Source organism: Lepisosteus platostomus, chromosome 15 (genome assembly GCF_059453375.1).
Source record: "Lepisosteus platostomus isolate fLepPlt1 chromosome 15, fLepPlt1.hap1, whole genome shotgun sequence".
Taxonomy (NCBI): Eukaryota; Metazoa; Chordata; class Actinopteri; order Semionotiformes; family Lepisosteidae; genus Lepisosteus; species Lepisosteus platostomus.
Window position 1 is genome coordinate 20,385,228 of NC_142625.1, and position 26,904 is coordinate 20,412,131.

The window sequence follows — 26,904 nt, forward strand, 5'->3', positions numbered from 1 at the left end:
TCTGTGGTACGAAGGGCAATTCATTCATCCAGAAGCCAAAATGCCCAAATCCTCACTGTTGTAGCTGCCGGTTTTACTAGGTAACACAAAAAGAAGCCCTTCACAGTCTAAAAAGACCAGATAATGATAGAGACCAAACTGAGCAAATTCATCTTCTTGGCTTCTTCAAGTAAGATTTAACATACAGTCTAGAAGATTAATAAGGATTAAGATATAAAACAATCTCCCATATACAGTTATAATTTAGAATATATAAATCAAAACAAATATCTATGGCTCTCACTGTGTTTTCTTCCACAACAAAACTTTGTTTTAAAATTAAACAATGTATGCATAAAAATACTTTTCTTTTATTTAGACCTCTGACTTTGTTTTACCCACTGTGATTTTGCAAGAAGAAAAACATCCCTCACTTTAAGCTACTTGCTGTGCACAAAAAATGTAATGTATTTCTAAAAACATTCAACATTAAGGACCACTTCTTCCCTACCAGTGTAATAAAGCATTTTCTGGGAAGCACAAAGTAGAGCAATTTCACAAACCACTGCATGAGTTAGTGTTTCCCTGGTAACATGTTACCATGGAGACTGTTCCACATTTTTGGAATGGAATCCAAACAACAATAAGCTAATCTAAGTTTCTTAAAGAAAGAAAATATTTATTCAAATAGGAAGTTTCTAAAACAGGTCTTTAAAATACTTTCACAACACACGAGAAACAAACATATTTTAATAAAATCATGCCTAACATTCTGAAACTAAACATCCTCCTCATATTTTGAAAGATGACAATCAAATTTAACAAAATGTTATATTAGGCTATCTAGTACTTTTGGCATTTATATCAAGTGATAAAATAACACAAAATAGCCAGAACTAAGATGGAAAAGCTAAAATGCTTAAGAACGCTTTAAAAAACGTAGTCATAATGCACATTTTACAATTAACACTTTAAAAAACAACTATAAACTTGCTGTTTTCTGATTAATGGCCTTGTTAAGACCTTTAGAGGCATCTGTATATTTTTCACAACAAGGTTAAAAAAATATCATAATGCGAAGTACGGTAGGAATCTTCATGTGATTCCGAGAGGCCTTAAAAAAAATCTTGAGTGAGTCACTGCAGGCCCTCACTGTTCAAAACTAACAAAAAATATTAATAACTGCACTGTTTAAGAGAAAAATGCAAATCGGTAAATGGATTAAAAAGCACATCTGTGTTCAGTAACTGTATGCAGATAAGTGCATCTGAATGAGTCGCATGTCTCGGTACAGTCTCTAAATGCAGCAACAGCAACAGCCACAGACTTGAATTAAGATGCTGATGTTTCTGTAAAGATATATTGCCACTGTGCTGATACAAAAATTGGTATTTAACATCAATAACATCTGTCCTGTAGCTTTGAACAAGACTGGACGTACCCTACCCGACAGAGACTAAAAGATTCCCAACACATCAGATTCCCAGCACATGGCATGTCACTGCCTTTTTCCCTTCCCATGACACAGCATGCATTCCTGGGACTTCCCATTTTGGAATGTTTGCAAAACGACCACTTGCCTACAGAGCTAGGACACGAAAAGTGCAGCTCTTTGACACATTCAAAAAAAACAAAGAACAAAAGACTGCATAGTTTATTTAGAAGGGAAACCTCAGCTCTGTCACAGACAAAGAAATGTTAAAACTCCAAATGGGATTCAATTAAACTTCAGTGGATCTTCAGGTCATATACATTTGTTGATGCATCACCAGGTACCCTCTCACAGTGAACCAAGAGGGTTGCTTCCTGCTACTATGGGAGATGATGACAACAAACAACAATAAAGATAAATGAAAAAAAAAAAAACAGCCGTGCCTTTGACTCTTTGTTGCATTCTTACATTGCCAAAATCCATCATATATGAGGTAAGGAATTACAAAGTGAACTTCAATGTATAAGAAATCAGTGTCTGTGTCTGCCACATACCCTGAGTTACTCATTTCATAAGAACTAAAATATTTTTTAAAACAATACTACCTTTTTTTGTTATATTTCAATGCAGAAAAGTGACACATAGTAGCATACCTTGTCTTATGCACAGAATATACAAGAAAATTCTTCTGCTTGGCTTTAATTTGGCTGGTTGGGATGAAACAAAGATGGTTGCAGAATTTTCCAGAAGGGCCTTGCTCTCCCTGCTGCTATACTGCAATTGTCAATCTTTAACCTAGGCTGTGGCTGCGATTGGTTTGAGTGTTACATGGAGGAGTGTGATTGGGCTGCTGCACTGTGGAGCAGAGCTTGCTACTACCTTGTCTCTTAGACATTTTGCTGCAATGCAGAGATTTTTATAAAATAAAAACAGAATCATTCCATGCAAAGTTTCCCATATGTATTTCTTTATCCAGCCACACAAATCTGTACATACAAAGGGAAAAGAAATCCGCTTATGCCATTTGATTTCTGTTATATTCAAAACCTTGTTTATAGAAAACTAAAATATTATGGTGTCCCTTCTATCCCTCTAAAACTGCTTATACCTTCTGAACACAAATATCACAGTATCCCACTGGCTCTGTATTGATGAGACTTAGAAGAATAGGAAAAAAATTAGAAGCCTTCTGAAACTAAATAGCTGCTGTGTGACAGCACAAAGAAAACATTGTAAGCTGTTAGACTTAAAAAGGAAATCAGCGTATTGACATTAATAATTTACAGTGGGAGCTCACACAAGTTTGGACACAGTACTTCAAACTAAATCAGAAATGAAACCTACAGTACATTCAATAAGACAATTAAACAGTGAAGTTCACAGTTAAACAGTGAAGATTAGAAATCCAAACCAATAATAAAATACGCAGCGTACATGTCCTATTTATTTGCAGAAGCACACACATTTATGTGTATATATTATCCATCAATGTTGTGACTTATGCAAATACAATACATACAGATATGTATGATCTTTCCATACGTACACATATATTAAACACATTGAATGATTAAAAGCCTGTAGAGAAATTAAACAAGGTTTAAAAGGAACCATATATAATGAATTACCTAACTGAAAAATCCATTATATATTTTTTTTAAAGTATACTTTTAAAAATGTTAAGTATTGGATTGTAATCTTTCAAAAAACAACCTCTCTTTCTTAAAGCTGCATGACAACAGTAATAAAGCACAGACTTAAAAACTCTTAGTCAAATCACGCTTACAGCCTTCTGTCCTCATAGTGCATATCTATTTACATATACTGTACACGCTCCATATTTACACATTCAATAAGGAATAAAAAAAGAGTTTCTAAAACACTACCCTTAGTTGGACTTAACACTATGGTACGTGTCGCACAAACTTGTAAGAATACTAGGATCTGTTTCCAGGATGTTGCCCTAAATTCAAATTCATAAACCTGTTGCAAAAAATTAGATGACGGCAAAAAAAAAATGTTTAAATAAAGAAAGGTTCTGCACTGCTAATCAATAATAACAAGTTACAACAGCGTGAACCCCTTCTGCTTGAGAAATAAAAAGGTTAGGCTGTGCAGAACAGAACCTGAGCATGTAGACTGAAAAAAACAGCTTTTTCACTTTTGGAGTTTCACTTTTAATTTTGCATTAAAAAGAGATCACCTATCAATGAGTAACGACAGGTATACACAGGAGAGCCAAAAGCAAACCAAACTCTCAGATGTGCACTGCAGTGGGTCGTCTCAAACTGATCTTTCATATGTTTACTGTTAAAAACCTCATGCTTTCAACAGATCCTTACATTTTAAAGCCACTCATAGCTCAGCTGCTGTCAACAGGACTGCTGCTTAAAATGATAATAGCCACGAGAACAGCAGACTGTCAACTTCTGCATAACTTCAGGCCACTTATTGAGATTGCACTTCTTAATTTGTGGCTCTCATCAAAAAAAAAAATTAGCCACCTTCCGCCCATCAATCAAATTCATATTACCTAATTACACTTTGTAAGATATGTGCATTAGTAAAGCAGGCTGAAATCTTCAATACAAGGCAAAGCACTGACAGGAGAGGGCTGTAATACACTGCTCCTTGCAGTTCCTCAAGTCCTGTTCTGTAAAATTAGTTGAAAGCCATGTTTTTCAGTCGTTTGCAGGAACAAAAAGCTGTGCACACTCTCTCCATTACCTTACACCAAAATGTAAACCTGTGTGCTACTCTGTAAGCCATTTGCTCCCCCAGGGATCCCTGCTGTGCTGTTGTAGCTACATCTGTTTCTTAACTTCCATTTTATCTGAGGCTGACATGTGACACAGGCAAACAATGATGCAGGCAATCTGCTTACAAAGAGATCCCTCACAATCAGAAAAGACTAAATCAACAGAAAGAAAATGTTACATATATTCCTGTCTTGCAAAAAGGATTTGCCATGGTCATCTCTGCAATGGAGACTGGCTAAGTAACCATGTGACCACAGCCAGCAAGAGAAACTGCTTTTGCTTCTGCCTGGTTCCAGTGCTGTGGTGTGTGATTTGCAGGCTTCTCTCTCAAAGAACAATATTCTGGTATTAGATAAACAGTACATTAAGGAAAAAGTAAGAAAATCAGGCTTACCTCTGTGGATGCATGGCTAACACAGTGTTATGTCAATACTTATAAAACATGGAGGACAGTCTCAGTTCTTAGACAGAAAGGGCTTGGCACTTCAGCTTGATGATCAGACTGCCAGATAGAAGCTAGACCCTGAATGGCCTCTTTTCACTACCGGGATGTAAAGCGGCAGCGGATTGGCTGAAACATTTCCTGAGTAATTATCTTTGTTCAGCTCAAGCAGGCAGGAGCAGCTCTGTGGACAAAAAGAAGAGCCAGATCTAGGCCCAAATCACAAAATACACACTTTAAAACATTCCTACAAACAAAAGAACACATACAACGTTCTAAAATCGTTACCAATCACTGCATCCTACATTGGCTGAGTTGTATTTAACTGTATTTTCCAAAATATTTCCCCAAAACATGAAAACTAGGAGCAGTCTGACTCGTCCTCCCTGTTGCAGAGAGAAAGGCCTTTGTCTAAGAAATCCCTCCCTTTTATTTTAACAATCCACAGAAAATTTAAGTTCCCAAATGCAAAAGTACACGAATGAAGAGTAAGAAAAAATGGTGACAGCCGCATGTAGAAGGTCTGTCTTAGGCCCATCTGTAAATCTACCAGGCTTCTAGAAATATTACATTTATAAGATTCTTAAGAACAAAATAGTCAACTGGCCAACTACACAATTATTTGTGTGTGTATAAATATATCTTTCCTATATATATGCAGAAATATTAGATATAAAAACATGCAAACAATATACAGTGAATGTAAATATTATATTTTAAAGGCATATTTCTAATATTACACAACATCTCACAAAATGCTAGTATTGCAAATTCAGTTAATTCCCATTAGATTCCACAAAATTACTGTTTTCTCTAGATCTTGATCTATTTACAATCTCTAAGAAAAAGACTTTACAGTTTGATTGTGCATCACTAATCAAATACTGTATTAGCTCTAATCCAGAAATAAAAAATAGATTTGTATAAAAGCACTAGACATCTACCAAAATGAACTGTTTTCTATATGAAAGATATTGTTTTGTTTTCGTAATTCCGGTTTTCCAACAGAAAATTATTATTTAAATATAGTACTGTCACGGTTGTTTTATGTCAGGAGAAAAGGCTGACATTACCTCAATCAAAGCGGAACTGTGTGTACTGTTTTTTCCTATTTTCCCCATGAAATATATGCACTGTGCTACAAAAAGTAGCCAATGTCCTCTAGTCGGGTCACAAACTCTGATTAACAGCAACAGCAATTTTTTTTTTTTACATGTGATTCACAAATTTCTATTAATTGGTTATTGGGGTATTGTTGCATTTGTGAAACAACAGTTTTTAAAAGTAAATATAAAATAACCTTTCATATAAATAATATATAATAAGCTTTTTATACATAAATTAAACACAAACATGCCATATATTTTCATTGTCTGTGATTTCAAACTGTGCATCTATAACAAATTGTATTTTATTTCAGAATGGCATAATATTTCTTACATATCAGGCCGCACTGCTATAGTTTTGCGTAATAAAAGTTAATTTATGTTGCAAGAACAAGGAATTCTACCAATCACAAAGATAAAACAATCATATCAAAAAATTTCATAACAGATTTAAAAGCACCCAACATATATAGATATACATTGGCTACTACTTACAATTTTTGTGAGATTCAGGTGTCAAAAAGCTTAATGTATTGGCCTCACTCACTCCTTCCTATAATGGAGTGTCAAAAATGGACTTCTTACTAATTACTGAAGAACGCTTAACAGCCTGCAATTATATGTTCTGACACCTGCACGTGTTGAACACCTTCTAATACTGCTATACACCTGCATTATAATTTTACAAATAACTTGTAGAAGAAACATTATTTTTGCAGGAAATACTATTTACTGTATAGCTTTGTGCCCTTTTTCTGTGATCCTAAATGTAATAGTGACACCTTGAGGCAAATTCTAGTATAGATAAATAAGCTGCACTCTCACATCCTACACTAATCATGTTGTGTTCTTTCATGCCTTGGCACATTAGACTTCCATATACATAGAATTAAAGGGTCAGATGATAAACAACCAGAACCTTAGAGTGGTCATTTACATTTACACCTTTTCCACCACATAGCTCAGTTACTATTCTGAATACTTCATCACCACTCCATCACTGCACAAAATTACTTTTACAGACTGAAGCTTATAAATGTGTTCTATGTGCATAGGCTGCCCAGCTGTTGATTAACCACACTTGGATACACAGCGTTTAAAAATGTCTCCTCCAGTCCTGGCACTGAAACAAAGTGGAGACAAATGGCTGTCAAAAATCTCTCATTTTTTTGGTGAGCACAATACAGTACTTGTGTTGACGCCTTCAAAGTGCACACACCACATCTCTTTGGGAATCGTAAGTCTTCATCAGCCTCGGGAGTGCTGAAGCTTCTTTTTTAGACAAGCTGGAAGATGATTTATAGTAAGATGCTGTCCTCACAATGGATATTTTTAAGGGAGCTCTTATCTCTTTAAGGTGACATCCTCTTAGGCCCAGCCCTCACTGCCATGATGTTTAAAACACACAGGCACTGGTGACTTGATTTTGCTTCTGAAGCTTTTGCAACTTCCCTGAATTAATTTTTCTGTCTTTTAAATATAAAACATGTCTGTATTTAGATTTCTATGCACTGGCTTCTGCAGCCACTGGCACTCAGGAATCGCACTAGGCAACATGGCAGTAATTAACTAAAATATGTCAATATAATTGTTTATCATTGCATATTATGGCTATGCATGTAAACAATTGCATACAGTTGATAGTACTTATACATTAAGTCTATAAGTGTCCGAGTGAACAGGCTCATTTAATTTTTTTAAGTTACCACTCAGCCTGACCTTTATATCTAAAGAATTTGATCACAAAATGGAATTCTAGTTTCATTCCAACGAGACTCTTCACACCTTCACTTGTAAGCAGCTTGCAAACGCTTTAACCGGAAGGTTCTGTACATACCACAACCCTTCGGTAGTTGTAAGTGTAACTAGATTTAAGGAAACGGTAATCGCACAGGCTTTTTAATGCTCCTCTGAAGTGAGTTACCAAACCTTAGTTGCATTGCGCCCCGTGTAATGTTTTCTTTGGTCCCGATACAAAATCTCTCCAGAAATGTAAAGTATTCTAGACTATCAGTGCAGCCCTTTGTTTCTTTTCATGAAACGGCTTTACTAACCTTTGGTGAAGAAATCGGTGTTATCCCAGTCTTGCTTGTACAATGCTTTAAAAAACTTGTGTGTATGGATTATGTGCCTCCTAAGCATTCAGAACCCCCATCGGCCACTCTCATTCTAAAAAAAAACCCGTCTTTTTCTGTACCCTAAAACTGCAAGGTTTAATTCTCATGAACGCGTTCTTATTGGAGAAGACAGCAGTCGATCTTGTTGTGAAGGGGAAATAAAGCGCTTCAGCACGCTGTGACAACACGACGACGACGACGACTCAAGGCAGAGAGCTTTGACGTAGCGGAGATGGAGGCCTTGACGGTTTTCTGCCCTGCCCGGCGGGTTCACCGAGCGTGGGTGATGATTGGCGGACGCCTCAGCCGCTCATCCCGGTTTCCTTTTTCCGATTGGTCCATCCGCCCGCCCATCAGACGTGTGTCCCTGCCGCGGGGGGCGGGACCTGTGCGTCAGTGGGCGGTGCTTGGAGGAGTCTGGAGTAGAATCTGGGAGGGTACGTCGGGCTGAGTCCGGTGGTTGCGTGCGTGGTGTGTGTGTGTGTGTTTGTGAGCACATTTTGCCTTCTGTCGATCCTCTCGAATTCATGCTAAAATACTGCACCTTCTCAACAGTGAAGTGGCGGGGCAAGAGGAAAGGGGGGTCTTGTTTTTGGAAAACACACGCGGGAAGAAGTGCTTGCCGAGTCAGCCAGAGCCATGGGTTTCCGTAAGAAGAACAAGAGCCCGCCGGTACTGAGCCACGAGTTCGTGATCCAGAATCACGCGGATATGGTGTCGTGCGTGGCCATGATCATTCTGCTGGGACTCATGTTTGAGGTACAGTAAGGAAACAACAAAAAGCAGATCGGCACGCAGGACACCCGGTTGACAGCCACAAGGGGGCTGGGCACAAACTATCCCCCCCTGATCATTAACACTGAACGCGGCCATATAAACCTGGTCACATTACAGGAAAACCTTCTCTCAACAGGGCAAATAGTTCAGAGTGCCGAACACAAGAGCTCCCGGACATAGTTCAGAGCCGCTAGAAATGTCTTTATTGGTTTATATAACGCCTCAGCTTACTGGGCTGATGTCACAGCTAGGCACCCACATCAAAATATAATTTTACACCGAAGAGATGTTTTTAAGAGGTACTGTAGCTGGCTAACTCGAAGGGCAGTGACGCCTGGTCGATAGTTAAAGTGTTATTAATGATCGGATGTGCCAAATGCAGCTATGTACCGTGTCATACTGCAGGTGCTTTAGGGTTGTACTAAATATAACCGCAAAAAGCAATGTTTTAAATGTTAATTTTTTTCATGCTGCTACCTGTTACTGATGGTAATATTTTGAATGCGAACGACGACGAACTTGACAAAATGTTTGTTTTCGCGACTCGGCAGTCATTATTTACTTTGAAGGGTGCGAGGCACAGCTTTTGTTTTTGGAGCGAATGAACTAATGGCACCTGGACGGTTTAAAATTTAAAATGTCTTCTGTTAATTCATAAAGTTACTAATTTTAGTTTTACAGCATAGAAACTGACGTCGCACGAGTTGTCCAAAGGGTTCAGCAGCCTTGCATTATCATGCATTAACCTCATGTGTACATGTTTTTGATTCAGTACTATAGACAGTACAATGTATTTACTGGATTATGATATTATCTGCGGTTTCCGCTACAATGCATTTTTTTATGTAGTGCATCGTATAAAACTCTTCCACAAAGAGAGGGTTTGTCTGGAAGTTCAGGAACAGTCATTGAAAATGAGGCAACAGTAGGTGAAACTGTGAGAATTGAAAGCCATTGCTATCTCACATGCCAGCTCTGAAAATATTTTAAATCTGTAGCCGGGTATGTACAGGGCACCAGAAAAACACAAGACAGTGTGACTCACACTGTCACACAGGCCCTTTTCTGGGCCTGAAAAGGGGGTTAAAACGGAATGCATCATCTTATAATGTCATTGCACATTGATGCAGAGTTTTCACATCAGTAACCTGATTTGCAAAGAAGCAGAAATACCACATTAGGACAAGACATAAGTGTCAGGGCCCGCCATTTAGGATATAAATAAAAATATTGATGAACTGACATCCAAAGGAGTTTTGAAGTTTGAGACAAAATGATTATGTGTGCCATTCCCTGGGGAAGAAAAAAAACCAGAGCACCAAGCATTGGAAAATATCAGAGCAAATAAAAATGGACACAATTATTTTTCTTAATATTCACATTTAGAGCTCAGGCAGAGATTAGGTTTTCCTGCCCTGGAAAATTGCATTAAAACAAATCTTGACTACGTGCACTTTAGCAGTACATCATTGGACCTTCATGTTAAGATTTTGCATGTTCAGTTCATGCTTCTTGCCCTTCATACAAGTTTAATGTTTAGTTTAGAGTGTATTTTTTCTATTGGACAGAGAGAAAGAGCATTTTAATGACTGTTTCTTCATTGTTCATTTTTTTTCTGCAGGTAACAGCAAAATATGCCATCATGTTTATTACTGTCCAATACAATGTGACATACACGCTTGGTAAGTCTTAAACTTTAATAAAAAACATATGGGGTACACTTTTACACAGTGTGTAAAGTTGGTTAAATATTATCTCAGAAATATGCTATTTGTGTTTTGCCTCAGAGCCTTTTACTTCACTGTAACATTTCCTTGTTTTTTGTTCGTTAAATAATTAATAATTCTTTACACTTATATAGCACTTTTCTGTGGACTCGACTCAAAGGACTTTAATAAAACTAAAGCATTGCTACAATAAAGTTTAATACAGAGTCCTTACCAGTGCTGGGAATAATCACAAAAGTTGAGCATGGAAGAGGCTTTTTACATTCAGAAAAGGCTTGAGTGAAGCCAGTGTCTCAGTTTCATTTGCATGGTGTTGCATTGTCTGGTAGCACACTACAATGAAAAGTTTACCCACTGAGACAACTTGGGTTAAGATGTGCAGAAGTCAAAAGAAATGCGTTAGGAAAAACTGAGGGGGGTAAGAAATGAGATCATCTTCATCAGAGTAACCATGCAGCTGACATAGGTTTGGGCTAAAGAGCAGCTCTTCAGCTGTGCTATGTGTGTGTTAGAGTATGTTTGTGTGCAGACTGTTAAGGTCAATCCAGAATCATCTAAAATCGATGAAAACGCAAGTAAAATGCCTTTTCTGGTGCCTTTTGTTTTGTCTGCCTATTTTTTTTTCTTCCCATCTTTTTTCAAAAGTTTAAATACGATGAGTACTGTGTATCTCCAGAAAGGGGTAGGTTTAATCACACTCATGCTAAAGAGGGTTACAGTTAACATTTAGTATAACAAAATTGGACTCACCCCAGGGACAGGACAGTGATTGCATCAGTAATGGTGCAGAAATTCTCATCCCTGGTTCTAAATGCTGTTGCTGGAATGTTTTCCTTTGACCTTGTTCTTAGGAAGCATTCACCAATATTAATCTGTAGTTAAAGGTATAATGCTGCTTAACTGGAAAAAGAAAAGAGCATGGCTCAGCTGCTGTTTGCTTGAAAAAATTCTCAAAATGCATAAATCCTTTTGGAATATTGAGCAATTTTAAAATTGGAAAACTATTAGATTTTTAACAGTGTGGGGTTAACATTTATAGTTGTCTTTTTTTCCTCTTTTCAATACAGATGACAGACCTGAGCCTGTCAATTTCTATAAGTATGGACCAAAAGATATGGCTACAGTTTTCTTCTATGTCCTGATTGCAATCATTCTTCATGCCTTGATCCAGGAGTACATTCTCGATGTAAGTTACTGACCAGGACTGGCAATGATATAAGAATGAGACCAGCATTATTCAATGCAGAAGGAACCTGTTAGCTTGTGTTCTTAAAAACAGCCGATCTAAAAAGTGGAGACTTTTCTGAAATCATAAACTATAACAGCTGAAACAGGAAGCCAAAACCTATGTATAAACTAGCCCAAGCTTTTTTTTTAAACCTAAAGTTGATAGGCAAATGATTATTTATTTTAATTAGGGAGATTGTTAGTAAACACGGTGTAGTTAACTGATTTGGAAGAATAAGGTGTAAAGTTGCTAAATATTTGGAAATATTTGTTTCTAAATATTGGAAACATCACTTTGTGACATCAGCAGCAACATCCAGAGTTAGTAGTAGTAGTAATATTCATTATCCCTATCAGAAAAGTAGGAACATACAAACATTGGTGCATTGCAAAATGATGAGTTGTAAATTAAATTCCAGTAGAATAAAACAATGATTGTGAAAGATATGTCATATTTAAGATTTGTGTATTTTATTATTTTGATGTAGTTTGAAAGTTGTCAGTGTCTAGGGTGTTGGCAAAATGCCCAGAATGTATGTAATTTTTGCATCTGCCTGTTCTGTCCTGTGCTTACAGCCACATGGCTACATTACTGAGAATTACCTATAGGAATCGGGCTATTTGCTTGTTCCAGAGTTAAAAGGTGCTTACTCTATCTGTGTGAGAACAGCCCTGCTCTGGAAGCAACAGCTTACTTTCATGCCAAATACCAGACAGATACATACAGGAAGAGGAAGTAAATAAATCTTACATGTATTCTGAATATGTGGGCGTCTGACCCATGTATGTGTGTTCACTTTTTTTGGTGTAAATATGAAATGCCCTTTTTATCAAATGTTAAAGTAAAACGTTGGAAAAAATCACCAGCTCTGTCATTATTACAGAAACATGTTGTGTCATGTAATGCACAACTAAAGTAGAACTTTAATGTAAATGTGTACTAGTTGTCTCTTAATTACATGATAATTATTTGTTCTTCATGACAGCAAGCAAACATCCACATACTTTTTCTTGTAAGCATCTGATTTACTGTGTATTCACCACAGTGTTTTTTTAGTATTGTTAAAGATACAATGGAAAATGTTATTATTCCCTTGCTTAACCAATCACACAGAGCGTTTGAAGTCTTTAGAAATGAGTGGGGTAATGTTAGAAAGCTCTTTCTAAACGAATATAGTTACCTAACGTTACCAGCAATTAACCACAGATGTGGCAGCAACATGGCAAATGATCTGAGATCATATGGTTATGCACTACAGATTACTTCTATAAGTCTCTCAAAATGTATAAAAAAGGGGGTTAGTTTCATCTGATGTATATTTATTTAAAAGTGTGCTTTTATCATCTAAGCAAATACGATGATACTATTTTTTTATAAGAAGCGGCAGTCATAAGCTAATGCACACAATCCCTGGCCCTGATTGTTTCCATCACTATTACTTGATATTTTTGGGGGTGAAGGCAATTTCAGATGTTATGTGAGTCCTTTCTTTTGTTCAAAATGGCCTCACAGTTCAAAATGTCCTGCAACACTGTAATGTTTTAGCCAGCGAGAGCTCAAATGTGACGGCGCAACATCACAGTAGAGCCATCTCGCTTAAAGACAAACTTCCAGTGCAGTTCTGCGTTGTGAAAATGTTAACCTCATCTCAAACAGCATAACATAACTTAAATTAAAGTACAGTATCTGTTGAAATTGTGTTTACCTGTCACCTTTTAGATTCTTCACAGTTTTTTCCCCCAATCATACAGTGTTTTTACTGCACTGTTATGAATTCAGGAGTGATGTTGAGACAGGAGTGACATTTTTGTCAGGCTTCTCTCTCTCTCGCCCACTTTATGAGTCAGAATTCATATCCCATGTCTGTTGTGCACTAATGAGCCCCTTCCAGTGTAAAGAGACCTGACTGAGATTTAAGATCTGGGTTTGGTCATTTCTACTTGAATTGTTGTACCCACAGACATTTCCTTTATGTGACTGTTAATTAACAGAAAATAAGTAATAAATTCTCCATAACAAAGTTACATGATTATAAATTGAAACCTGAAGTGGATTTTTATCCACCTTTCCTGGATAAAAATTCCAGACATGCATCTAATATTTCTGAAGGCTATGGACATCACAGGCTCAGAGAAATCTATAATGATCTTTTTCTGTGCTGAAGAATTATATAATCTGTGCCCTGAACCTTTGAAATACTACTTAAAATGTTTTATTATTTATTAAATGTGTTCTTGCTTTCACTAGAAGAGAATTGTGCATTTTTATTATCAATTAAGCAGATTTTACATTGTTGAGTTATTGAATTGGATTAGTTCCACTTTAGTAAGTCTGTACTCAAATCTGTGTGTAAAACAATAATTAGCACATTAAAGTAATAAAATAGTCATATTTTTATTAAAATAAATAATTGCATGGAAAAAATGTGGGAGCATAATAATATTTTTAATTTCAGAAAATAAACCGACGGCTTCACTTATCAAAAACTAAGCACAGCAAATTCAATGAATCTGGACAACTGGCTGCCTTCTACTTATTCTCCTTTATCTGGGGAGCGAGCATCCTGACCGCAGTAAGTAAAGATGAGATTGTTGGGCAAAACTGAAGACGAAACAAAAAATCAGTTTTTAAGAAAATCAACCCTGGAATCAGATACATAATAAATGCACCATGCTTGTAAACCCACTGTTAAACTACAGTTTCAAACACAGTGTCAAACAAAGTACAGTATGTAATTGATTCAGTGTTAAGAAATTAGACTTTTAAGGGCAGGTTTTCTTTTACCTCACCCTTTTGTCTGCTTGTCATTGGATTAGTTCCAATGCAGGAGTTGCACACACATTTGCAGCTGTGTTGTGTACTTATCATTGATATCTTTTTGTGTCCAACAGGAGGAATTTGCAACAAATCCCACTTACTTGTGGGAGGGCTATCCTCACAACCATATGTTGTAAGTTCTTGACCTTTCTTCAGTATGTGTGCTCAGTTTTGTCTCATCTGTGTTGAAGAGTTAGCTTACACATCACACTGCTGCAGGCCAGCTCTGAGGCTTCAGGGCTGAAGATCAGCGAACATCCCCCGTCACACTGCAGCAACACCTTTCTGTAAAGTCACGGAACCCGAGAGCATATCCGCATCCAGAGCAAGCTGACCAATTGGTCTGGTCATTTTTGTCTACTTTCTTAAGCAGTACCAGGCACTGCCAACATAGGTCTCCAGTGAAGACCAGCAATACAGCGTGGTGATCAGTCATCTGCCTGTTGCTATATGCTGTGTTGTTTCTAGCAAGGTGAACTTGCTGAGATCAAGCTCTCACAATCTCACTCTCTCTCAGCTGATTTACATGTATTGAAAACGCTTTTTTAAACGACTGATGCCTAATCTCGAATTTGAATTTGTGTTTGCTAATTATTCCTCATTCTAGTTTTCAGGTGAAATTCTTCTACATTTGCCAGCTGGCCTACTGGCTTCATGCACTCCCAGAGCTGTACTTTCAGAAAGTGCGAAAGGTAGGGAATGGAATCGCCTGCAGAGTGCTGTTAAATAAGAATAACAGTGTCCCACAGCAGAGCCATAAGCTTAATATTGAGAACAAGCATTTTGCTACAGGTTAGCTGAGATCTGAACACCAAAATGAAAGAAAATAAAGGCAGTATGTAAAAAAGGCTGTATATTTCAAAACTCTGGATGTGGTTGCTTCTACAAAAATGTCTTAAAAGGGAAAAATACAAAAGATGTGAATAGTATTATAAACTGTTGGGGTGTGCTTTTGAAATAGTGGATATTTCTTTTGTACCTGGAGAAGAATATTGGAAATGAGTTTGTGAAATTTGAACAAAAGACCCTCATCTGGTGTGTACAGTGGATGTTTTACTCCTGTTGTGTTGTGTGTGATGCTGAAAACGAGACTGATGAATTTTTAATGAAACATGAGTTTGAACAATAAAGAAGGTATATAATTCATAAACCTGCCTTAGCATTTTAATGTCTGAGGTCATTTTACTTGAAAATGGATTCTGTAAAGTAAACACAAAACAGTCTTAAAATGTCAGTTACACTGTTTGAAAAGTGGGGAAATAGTGGCAAGAATATCAACTTGATCAGGGGCAGTATCCCTGTGGCTCTATCCCAAGAAACTAAGCAGAATGTCTATATGGGCCATGTGGGAACACAAAGTAATATTAACCTTTTATCATTTGTACAGTTGTAAACTCCACAGGAGAATGTGTTTCCTTGACGGGTTTTGAACTAAGATAAAATTGAAGAAACACCTTTTATTTTCAATCACTTGTGCTAGCTTCAGTGTTTGGTTGAACTTTAGTTGTAGTTTTTCTCACGATTTAATATAATCTCTTCAAAATGTGGTTTTCCAACAATGGCACTGCTGTGGTGTAGGTACATATTTTAAATTACTAGTACTTGTGCCTTTTTTCCAGGAGATGCACAAAAAATAAACATAGTCCTGGTATTAACAATGGAGATTAACAATAGAGTGGGAATTTATATGTGTGGTGTCTATTTTATTATAATATAAGAAGAATGCAGAGAAGTAAGAATGGTTTGTATTTGTAACTTGTTTTTATTTTCCAGGAGGATATTCCTCGTCAACTCAATTATATTTGCCTTTATATATTTCACATTGCTGGTGCCTATATTTTAAAGTAAGTTGTCTTTATCTATGCCTGATTTAAAAATGTAGCATTTTAAACTCACTGTGAAAGCAATTCAACCAAAAGTTCAGTTAACAGAATTTAATTCAAAGTCTTAAATTTTGATTGTATGTTGATTGTTTTCTGGGGTTCTCTCATTCAGATATCTAGTTGGATAGGGGACACAAAATCTTTGATTTCCTGCTGGAAATCTGACATTCTTAAGTGAATGTGTTCTATGAAAATAGATCAGGGTAACAGCTATAATTTAAGGAAACAGCAAGGTGCTCATTAGCATGATTTTAATATAATTATCTGCAGGTTTTTGATAGGTCACCTGCTGCTGGGTCAAAGTGCATGTGGGATAACTTAGATTTTTCTCTGTCCTAAATAACATCCCTGCGCTTTTTATAATTAAACATTTGTCAGTCATACTGAGAGACCCAGGTTTTAAAACACAGTTCTATTTATATTGATTTCACATTTGCTAAACAGAAGCTTTGCAGTTGTTATTTTCCCTCACCTTCCAATGTTCTTTTGTATTCATAATACTAAGCCTGTGGTGTTCCTGTCTTTCTCGCTCCTGCAGTCTTCACCGCCTTGGCCTGATTTTACTGGTGCCACACTACTTGGTTGAGCTCCTGTTTCATGCCTCTCGACTCTTCTACTTCAGCGATGAAAACAAGCAAAAGGGGCAAGTGACACAAAAAAGCGAAACCTTTTATATCTGTCCAACCCTCCATTTTCCATCCGCTACTTCTGATTCAGGGTCGCGGCGATGGGCACGAGGCAGGGTACACCCCGGCTGGGATGCCAGTCCATCACGGGGCACACGCAGACACGTACACACTCACACCAGGGCCACTTTTCCCACACAACAATTAACCTTCCAGGATGTCTCTGGTGTGCGAGAGGAATCCAGGGCACCCGGTTTGAACATACAGACTCCACACAGGTTATCTCCCCAGGTTGGGAATTGAACCCAGGGCCTCAGCGTCCAACTTTGTACACGCTAGAGAAAAAAGCTAGAAAGTAGTATTAGGAATGTGTTGCCACCGTCATCAAGGGAAGAAGCAGAGGTTAATTCCTTGCTGAAAGTAGAAATAAAAAACACACGGTTTAGGCTGTTGAGCCTTCTTTAGGTGTCCAGAGCACTTCTACCTATTTATGTCTCCGTGTTCTTAAAGGGATTCTGACAATATTGAGGAGCCCAGGTCCTTCTCAGTATACCTTCTCAAATTTAAGAATAGGACATGCATCTTTATACGAATTATGGTGGGTGTCAGGAACAAAGGACCCAGCCATGTTGCGCAAAAGAATGGCTGAATAGTCACCTCCTTTTTGGATTCTTTCATGTGTTCTTATGCTGTTGGCACGTGTCACTCTGAGCTGTGTAGACTTGCATCCCTAGTAGCGTCACTTGTATTAAGTTGGATGAAAACAAGCGAAAGGTGCTTGTAGAAAGAATGCAGTTCCTTTCTGTATTCGTAATAACTTGGAATAAACAGATGTTTCAATGGAAGGGATGGATCATCGGTATGGATGCTGATTTCAATAGCAGCCCTTCTCTCGAACCCTCAGGTTCACTCTGTGGGCCCTGCTGTTTGTCATCGCTCGTCTTCTCACCCTCACGCTCTCTGTCCTCACGTTTGGCTTTGGCTTGGCACGGACAGAAAATCAGGGCTTCTCCATAGCAGACGGAAACTTCAACATCCTGACTGTCAGGCAAGTCCGTCCTTTGACCTCCTTACTTAACAAACGGCAATTGGATTTTTTGCAAATCATCCTGAAAAGCACAATAATGTATGTAAACAGTGCTTGAGAAACTGAGATTGTATAAAAGACCTTAGGTTGTAAAGTATAATGTTAAAGTGAACGATAGGCATCAAATAAGTCCTTTCAGATCCAGAAGCTTGGTGCTTAATTTCAGGTTCTCTTGGAACACATCTGAGCAACAAGAATCTGCAATGAGATTCTTGACTGATGGCCCAGATATGCTCCAGCTCAGACTTTTTCTAACCCTGAAGAGTTCAGAATTTGATGCTAGTATTCAATATTACTGGTGATGTAACTGGGTATATGTTGATCTGAATTAATTTAAATGTCTTCTTATACCATTCAAATTACACCATCTTGTAAAATCCTATTTTCCACAAACTATAAAAGTAGTATTCCTCTGGCCACGCACTTAGTTGAAATAACAAAAACGGTTTGTTATAATAGTTACGCTCATCATGTATGTTTTTTCTTGTGCCCTTTCCAGAATTAGCTGTTTGGCTGCTATCTGTCTAACACAGGCCTGGATGATGTGGAAGTTCATCAATTTCCAGTTAAAGAAATGGAGAGAACATAGCCAGAACCAAGCCACAAAAAAGAGAGTGACCAGTCCAAAGAGCAGACCTTCTAAAAAGGAATTAAGCAGAGGTATGGGTTATAGTTAGTTCCCTTTTAGGACCACACCTAGGATGGTGGGCTCAGTTTGAAAGATCTGGTACAGTCCAAGTTAATAATGTGAAGGTGAGCGTTTTGTGTGATTGTTCTTACTTCATCTTTGCTACAAACAGTAGCTGCTACATACTGCTTACAGACTGTTTAACAACAAAGCGTATTTCCTGTTGTATATAACATCTATCAGGTCTTGCAAAAGAAATACAGAAAAAGTGAATCTGAATTAATTGACGCTTTCTAGTAAAAAAGCATTACATCGATGATTAGAAGGGGAATTCGAAAGGAAGTTGGTGTTTGTGTCTGCTTTTCTGTGCATTTCTTAGTGTATAGATTTTATCAATCTACAAAGTAAACTAAAGTTTAAAAAAAGATACAGCAGAACAAATTAAGTTGTCATTTCTTTAACAAACTTGGTATTTTTGCTTTTTTTTTGTCTGGATTCATGCCCTAAATTGAACTATCATCTAAAGTGTAATGTAAAAACATTACAGATGTTTTTACCAGTTTTATTACTCTTGATTTTGAGGAGCTGTCAGGAAAAAAAATGAACACAGCTAATGCAAAGAATGCTCTTAACAGCAGAGTTAAGTGGAAGACATGAATGTTTAGATGGAGCACATGACTGACTTCGTCAGGGCAGTGGAACAATACTGAATGGGTTTGTGTTTTCAAAATCACCCCCGATAACCCCCAAATCTTATACGTTTCACTTTCACGTTCGTTTTATCTTGTTTTGCAGGTAATGCAGTGAATGGAGTCATGAAATTAGAGGAAAGAACGTCACCCCGTGCAAAAAAGCCCAAAGCGTCGTAAAAGCATTTCCTTTCATGACAGAGAGATAGAGAGCTGAAATAGCAGCATGCTGTCCTCTCTCACACTAAATGTTACCACCTTGTTACTTGCTCTGAAAAGAACTTAGGTCAGTGGCATCCAGAAATTATATTGGGGAACTTTTGTGGTAAAACAGAAAAGCATTTCATGTGTTTTGGATACTTTTTAAATAGACCTTTATTGTTCAGATTTCTCTCAAGGTTTTGTTATTTATGCATTAGTGTGCATATCATACTCTGGTTTCAGAGTGCATTATGAACGAAGGTTGGAGCTGATAGTGCTTTAAAAACAAGGTGCCTGTGAACTCTGCCATTAGCAGCGGTCCCTTGTTGGGCATTACCAGGTAAGGACTGCCTTCGCCAAGCATAGATGTGAACATCAGGCAGTGAAGCTTAGAGTGATTGTTTATTTTACCTTTTAGTTAACAGTCATCTTTTAATTCCACTAATACATTTGAAAAAGATAAAAAGATCATTTGTGGAATTCATCAAGGTCGTTAAGTGCAGTGATTTCTGAGCTCATGTTGTGCAAACATGGGTGGCTGACACCTTACAGCTGTAGATCAGAATACCTTCCTGCAAATGGTGATTTGCTGTTTTTAATAGTAAAGAGGAGAAAAATAAAGGAATGGTGTCCTCATATCAAGCAGCTTTACAATACGCAAAGCCTTTTAGGGTGTAAATGGCTTGATATTGACAAAAGTCTCATTTGGAGACTTCATATGCCCAGAGTGGAAAGTTCAAAGGGGTCAGACAAAAAAGATCAGTGAGGGCTCTGAAACGTGTGAGCCATCCAGAGCTAGATTAGTAATGTAGATTCTAGTTTAAATTAGATTTTACATTAGAATGTGTTTGTCAGAGACGCATTGCATCAAGATGAGTAACTGAACTTAAGGATCCTTAGAAAAGCAGAGATCCTGACCAGACAGTAATGCTGTGAAGAAGTATGTAGTACATGGTACTACAAGCGTTTTAGTGGCCTTTATAATGTCCTGGGGATTTCTTTGCGTGCTCTGCCCAAGTCAAACTGCATTGGTCGGCAGTGCAAAGCAACTTAGAATATGATCCAAACAGTTCTTAAAGTGTCCTTATATGAATTAATCATCAGTCTTTTGATTTTGGCTTTTCAAGGTGTGAACTATTCAGGTGCTGCCTCCTGAATGACAGACTTAAGTGTTCGTCCTCGCAAACATTGGGAATGCTCTCTGTGTATGTACGTGTGGGTTACTGTGTGTATGGGTAGTGCTTTATGTTGGGTGCATGGAATCGTGTGTCTGTCTCAGCTTTTAACGATTACATCAATGGGTGTAAAACAGAGAGAACCAGTATAGTCTAGTTTGTCAGCCTTTTTTTTTCTTGAAGTGTTGTTCATGCTTGTGGGGATACATTTGTAACAAGCTGCACAGTTTTTTTTTATATTCTTTGAATTTTGACTGCAAACACAAGTGTTTTGTTTGGTTGGTTCCTGCAAAAAGAAAAAAATAATCCGTGTGAGAGCTGTGATGTGTAACGGTGCTGTCTGAAATACTAAACGTCAAGACTTTCTCCACCTTCCCCGTGATCTTGATATTGCCATTTGCAAAGAATGAGTCTCAAAAAGATGACTTTCTCTCAGGTCATACATTATGACCCTTCCAGAGCACCCTCATCAAATATTTGGTCTTTACTTATAATCAGAGCTGTTAAACGTTAAACCTGATCAGCTTTTTGTTTCCACTTATAAGCAAAGAGCCAGATCGTCACTGACCTGCCTTTGCTCATGAATTCATGTTTACTGGTCAAGTCGGTAAAAAAGCACATCTCATAGCTCCCTGCTGGATACAGTAGAAGTGGAAGTAGAAGTAAAGAAGTGGAAGTAAATTGATCCAGTGCACAATGTATTAAAGTTGCAATTTCTAGCCTTCTAGGATCAAATAGTAATCTCTCCCTAAAATGAACGTGTCCTTTCCTATTCACTCAGAAATGAATTTAGAAGAACGATATCATGTGTTAACGTGTGTAAAATTAATGTAGGTCTTTTTTTTTAATTCGGAAGAGGGCTGTCTCGTTTGTGGTTTCCAGTAATCGGACACAAAGCAGGGGAATTTCCAGAGGTGAGCTAGCCCAGAAGTGAACACTAGGTGGAGACGAGTTGCAATAGTTTGACCTGTGACGCAGAAAACAGGTTTATGACGCAATAAAATCACCTCTATGGGTTCAAAGAAGCCCTTTGCTAGTCATTTCTTTTACTTTAATGGTACATTTGATATGACATACAGGTAAATGTTGGATATGCTTCTTTGAGATATATTTATTTCAGTATATCGGACTTATCACTACAAATTCACAGTGATATATTCCTAATGGGTAAAAAATGAATAATGAATTAATAAAAAGTGAATACAGATTTACCATTTGTGAAAAACCTTTAATACAAATTATCAGACTTTTAAATTTGATAAAGTTTAATCTTAATATTAATCGAGGTGGCTTCTGCAGCTTGTTCTACCTCATGGATATTTCTCAAACAAAGGAAAAGTGGAAACTTTATTTGGCACAGCCCTCCTGTGCATTAAGCATTAAGACATTTCTTTGTGATCTGTTCTGTTTAGCTAATCATTCATACCCGCAATTAGTTCACAATTTAGAAATTAACAAGTACTAATTAACGATAAGTAAGAATATAATATTATGGAATAGAATAGATCTTTAGTATAGAATAGCTTTTCCAAATACAAAAAATACACACAAGGCTACTGTAAGATTAATGGAGCATAAAAATATGCAACCTCCTAATCTGAGCAGATATTTTAGCTAGATGAGCTCAGTTGGGTAGATGTGTGTTGCTGATTAATAACCTTTTCTTAAACCTCGGCAGTAGCCATGTTGTTGATTTTGATTCACAGGCTTCTTTCAAGAAATACCTGAATGACAACCTTGGAGCACTTTGATGATGATGATTTCCGAGTACTTTAATAAAACTCCATAAAAAAACAGAATCAGAAAATTAGGGATATTAAAAAGGTTACAAGTGTTAGTACACCGTTTAGCTCATTTGTAGTAACTGCTGATTTCAGCATCTTAACTAGATGTTTCTTGAAAGAAGAAACCAGGGTTTCAACAGCTTGGCTGGGTAGCTTGTTCCCTATTCCCACAACCCTTTGTGTAAAGAAGTGCCTCCTGTTTTTAGATTCAAAAGGCTAGGGAGTTGCCTGCCCCTGTCACAGTTTGGTCTAGTTATTGGCAGTTCTCCTTTCTTTTTTCGCCTTTTGTGAATTTACAACTTTGACCTGTATAAGGCCAATTTTAAGAAAGTAAACTCATTTTGTAACTGGACAACAAATTGCAGTATCCACTAAAAATTGTAAAAAGGTCTGTCATAACAAGCTGACCAATTTATTTTTCTGGGGCTTTGTAAGTGTTCTAAACTTTATTAATAAGTGTTTTATTTGTATTTCTTGATAGCTATTCATTTGATGTTGTTTGGTCATGATAGTATTCTTCTGTATTGTTTTCCATTTTAGAACAAGCTGTTTAATCTCAACCCCTCTTCCAAAGTGTTGTAGTGGTCTTTCACACTAGTGTTCCTCTAAAGGGGGCATACTGCATATCAAGGATGTCCAGGGTGTTGTGTTGAGGTAACAACAGGGTGGTTCTTGTGGTGGTTATTAAGGAGGGGATAGCCTGGGATCTCTGATGGTTAAAGAGAAATATTCACATCAAAACATTACTGCATTGTCTTTTTTCAACTGTTTTTATACAGAGAAACTACGGTGTCCATCATCATAATTTTACTGCCTTACAGGTTTTAATATTGTTTAAAATAAGCAAGCATACTATTGTAGGTCCGCTAGAATGGGTCCAAATGGCTAAAAATCAAATAAGGGGCTTCTACATTTAACTTGAATTTTAAAATGAAAGTGAAACATGATTTGTCACCAGAAATAAATAATAGTAGGACTTGTCTTATTTATGAGAAGTATTGAACAGTTTAAGTGTTACCCAGAGGCTTACAAACAAACCTGCTCCAATGTTTTTCTTTACATCTTTTCAATTTAGCTTACATTGTGAAGAAGGGATTGTGGCAAGAATATGGATTTATTTTTGTAATAAAGTATAAATAAAATCATTAAGGGTAAGTTAGGGTCTGCAAGACTTTAAAGTGATTGAATGTTACCTTTTATTTGCACCTGTAGTATAAGTTTGAACCATACAAGGTAGCACAACATTTTATTTAGAGTTTTAATTACTTTGATTTAGCTAATGTTAGAAAAGTCCTGGAATTCTAATAATATTGTACTTAAAAATTTGAAGCATGATTGCAAACCTTTAATAGGGAAATTCTATTAATTTCTGTTTTCACAAGCTAGACACTTTCAGATGGAAGTATTTCTGCCAAAAAAAACCACCACTTTGGACTAAATGTGTACATGAAAATCAGTTGGATTTATTTTTGTTACTGTAATATTTTATTGCCCAGCACTGTTGTTAGTTGCTTGCTTAGATGTTCAAATATACAGCTTTTATAAAGGTGTTGACTCTGATATGTTCTGGAGATATCTTTGTATGTGTTTATGCAAGTCTTTGTGATTTTTAGTTCCAATAAACCTTTGTTGATCAACCAAAAGGAAGTCCTTGCAGTTGTTTAATTAAATGTTTAAGCATTCAACAAGTGCTTACAGATCACAGCTTTACCAAGTCCCCTGTCCAGTCGATTGTTAAGAATGGCTAAGGTTGGATGCAGCACCATCAGGATCGAAAGCTTGGTTTGATCTGAGAAGTTAAAGCTGGAAAACAGCTTAATGAGTAATTTCTAGAAATGAGTCTGTCTAAACTGAGACAAAAAAAGCACAATTTTGCGTTATCTGTAGCGTGGTTACTGCAGGGTAGACACACACCAGAGGCCATGAAGAACGTTGCTGCAGAAAGTACAAGCAAGGACAAGAGGCAGGAACAAGGTGCCATCAACCTGCAGGTTTCGTCTTTACCTACTGTAGGTACTTTACACATAAAGGGCTGTGGAGAGATAGTGGTATTTGTGAGGCTTCAAACTGAGAATGTCTCATTTGAGCAAAGGGCAGAAGGATGCTTGTAGCGAGCCTGTCCCTGAGAAGAAGCTGGGCCCATGACTTTATTTTGATCATTATCAGCGCCTCTAGCTTTTTTTTTTAATAAAGAAATGCATTTTTTTCTAATGTAGGCATTATAAATGTGTGCTGAAAGAAAAAAAAACTGCACCTTCCTGTAAATTAATTTTTGAATACAAGAGAAACAGTAAAGCACAGATCTGTCTGAACTTGTCTGTCAGGTGTCTGTTGTGCTGCTTTCCCTTGTCACTAGGGGGAGGCCTTGTGCTTTTTGCTGGTCTATTGACAGCTTTGCAGGAAAGAAAGGACAGCTGTTGTAAATGTTCTGCTGCATTAATAAATCACCACACATACCCAAGGCTGCCAGTAGCTTCTTATATAGAAATGCCCGTCCAAGAACGAAAGGAGACTGCAGTCCTTTCATCGTATTTGTTAAACAAATGCTTAGCAAAAACACACGATGCTACATTCACCTTCACCACCAAATTTGCACTTTCTGTTCTCATAAGACATGCAATGAGATTTTGTCTTTTGAAACAAAAACTAACAGCTGTTGCACATGCTAGGCTGTTCTCTATATTAAAATATCCCTCTTGTAATGGGAACTGACTACAAATCCAAATAAAAATCAGTTTTTTTTTTTAGATTTTGACATTCTGTTTCACATAACACGTACAAATCTAGAGCATGTAAGAAAGATTCTAACAGAAAAGAAGGCATTCTGTCCATCTTGTTAACTTCATTCCTAGCAGTTTATTTAACAAAGAAGTAAGTATTTTCTTGAAGATCCTACTAAATTTCCTGAAATTACATCATTAGGTAGTTTTGTCCCTACATCCTTTCTCTTTATGAAAGCTGTTATCTGCTGGCCACTGTGTCTCTCTTTGCTCTTGAGGAAATCGTGTAGTAAGGCTTCTTTCACCCATTGTGTCTTTTTTTTCTAATAGAAATCTGCAGTTGTAAAACTCAATGCAACCTGGAACCTAATAAGAATGGAGCCTGTATCCAAGTTGACTTTTTTTTTTATTCAACAAGATTAAATCTGGCTCTAAATTATGCGGATTATGTTTAATTTCCATATAAATGAGGTTCATTTAAAAATGACGTCTTTCTTATTTAATGTAGCTCATTTGGAATTCTGTATTTGATAAGACATAATTTCATACCCCTGAATAAGAGCGAACAATTAGCAGAACCAGAATCAAACAGTGACTGAAGTAACTCAATCTCTATGGACTACTGCTGCTGGTGGTCACCCGTCAAGCACCCTGTTCCTCATCCAAACATTCCAGTCCAGTGCTCTTAAAAGCTCGTAGGAAAAGGGTCAGACTTTTATGATTTAAACCTTTCTGAACCTACAATAGAGCTGTAAAAGCAATACAGGTCAGGGTCAAAGACAACAATCAGAAGAAATATTGACATTTTGTTAAAATTCTACATTCCCAGCAGTATGATTTCCGGACATAATGCACTTTATGGCATTATGCCTTTATTATGTAATACATTTTGAAATTATGTATATAATTTTGAAATCCACAGATTTAATTGCCATAAAAGTACAAAACATATCTCTTCAATGACACCAAGTGCCTGCCTTACAGTCCAGACATTTCCAGCCTGAGTATGGTCTGTATCTTCAGTCACTAGGTTTGGATGGGCATTCAGTTGGCTAAGCTATCCCCAACATTCATCAGTGACCACTGTGGCTTGCCCAGCACCTGTGAGCTTGTGGTGCTGTCAGTGAAAGCTTGATCACTCCTGCGGCCGATCTATCATGGTCATGCTGACAGGAAGGTCATGCGAGTAACCCAGAGTTTATTATCAATCATCAATTTCAAATGCCTAAAACACCTTCATACAAATAATCTTTAAAGAAAATGTATCCTACCATGTATGAAACAGCTTGGCAATGTTTTCTTTTTCTCGTATCTGTTCATTGTAAATTTAATGTTATTGTCTGGCTCCAAAAATGTAATGATAAATTTTGAATAGCCACCTATTTTAAGGCTAAATGATTTTCATAATGTCCAATATGTGCTTTGCCACAACCTAAGCAGTTATTCAGTCAGATTGTCAAGTGAAGTTGAATTGTCTGCTGTAGCCCTGGAACAGTGCAAGAATGGTAGTTTGCAAGTACCATTTTTATTTGGTTAATGAATTTTATCCAAAGTAATTTACATTTGCACCCATTTATACAGCTAGGAATTTTATTGGAATAATCAAGGTTAATTTCTTTACTGAAGGATATTTAGTAATAGTGTCATAGTAATAGTACATTCTTCTATTTAAAAGGGTAGAACCCCAACCAGAACTATTACACAGTACTGTAATACTGAAAAGCGCA

The 26,904-nt window shown here is 37.1% G+C and overlaps 2 protein-coding genes across 9 annotated transcripts in view; one reads left to right on the top strand and one right to left on the bottom strand.

The window, feature by feature from the left end:
* Window positions 1–8,083, bottom strand: part of zmynd8 (zinc finger, MYND-type containing 8) — a 28,785-nt gene extending 20,702 nt beyond the window's left edge. For 5 of the 6 annotated variants that reach the window (XM_088608235.1, XM_088608233.1, XM_088608232.1 and 2 more), the window contains exons 1-2: window positions 7,773–8,083; window positions 4,565–4,796 (exon numbers count right to left, since the gene is read on the bottom strand). In XM_088608235.1, the coding sequence (XP_088464361.1) occupies window positions 4,565–4,578 (14 nt within the window). In that variant the 5' untranslated portion in view covers window positions 4,579–4,796; window positions 7,773–8,083. Of the gene's footprint in view, window positions 1–2,064; window positions 2,195–4,564; window positions 4,797–7,772 lie in introns of those variants that run through there. The other variant, XM_088608231.1, reaches the window with a different exon arrangement.
* A 175-nt stretch (window positions 8,084–8,258) lies between these two features.
* On the top strand, window positions 8,259–24,100 carry LOC148648191 (translocating chain-associated membrane protein 1-like 1). Of its 3 annotated transcripts, XR_015926712.1 has the most exons (12): window positions 8,259–8,594; window positions 10,234–10,294; window positions 11,407–11,525; window positions 14,023–14,139; window positions 14,459–14,517; window positions 14,992–15,076; window positions 16,158–16,228; window positions 16,806–16,910; window positions 17,798–17,941; window positions 18,480–18,640; window positions 19,404–23,137; window positions 23,464–24,100. XR_015926712.1 is itself a non-coding variant. In XM_088607798.1 (11 exons), exons 1-11 carry the CDS (start codon window positions 8,475–8,477, stop codon window positions 19,475–19,477), a joined length of 1,116 nt encoding a protein of 371 aa, XP_088463924.1. In that variant the 5' UTR covers window positions 8,259–8,474; the 3' UTR covers window positions 19,478–24,100. The 3 variants fall into 3 exon arrangements, 2 of the variants coding, with proteins under 2 accessions (XP_088463924.1, XP_088463925.1); XM_088607798.1 differs by having other exon boundaries at window positions 19,404–24,100; XM_088607799.1 differs by lacking the exon at window positions 8,259–8,594 and adding an exon at window positions 8,761–8,911 and having other exon boundaries at window positions 19,404–24,100.
* Window positions 24,101–26,904: the final 2,804 nt, after the last annotated feature.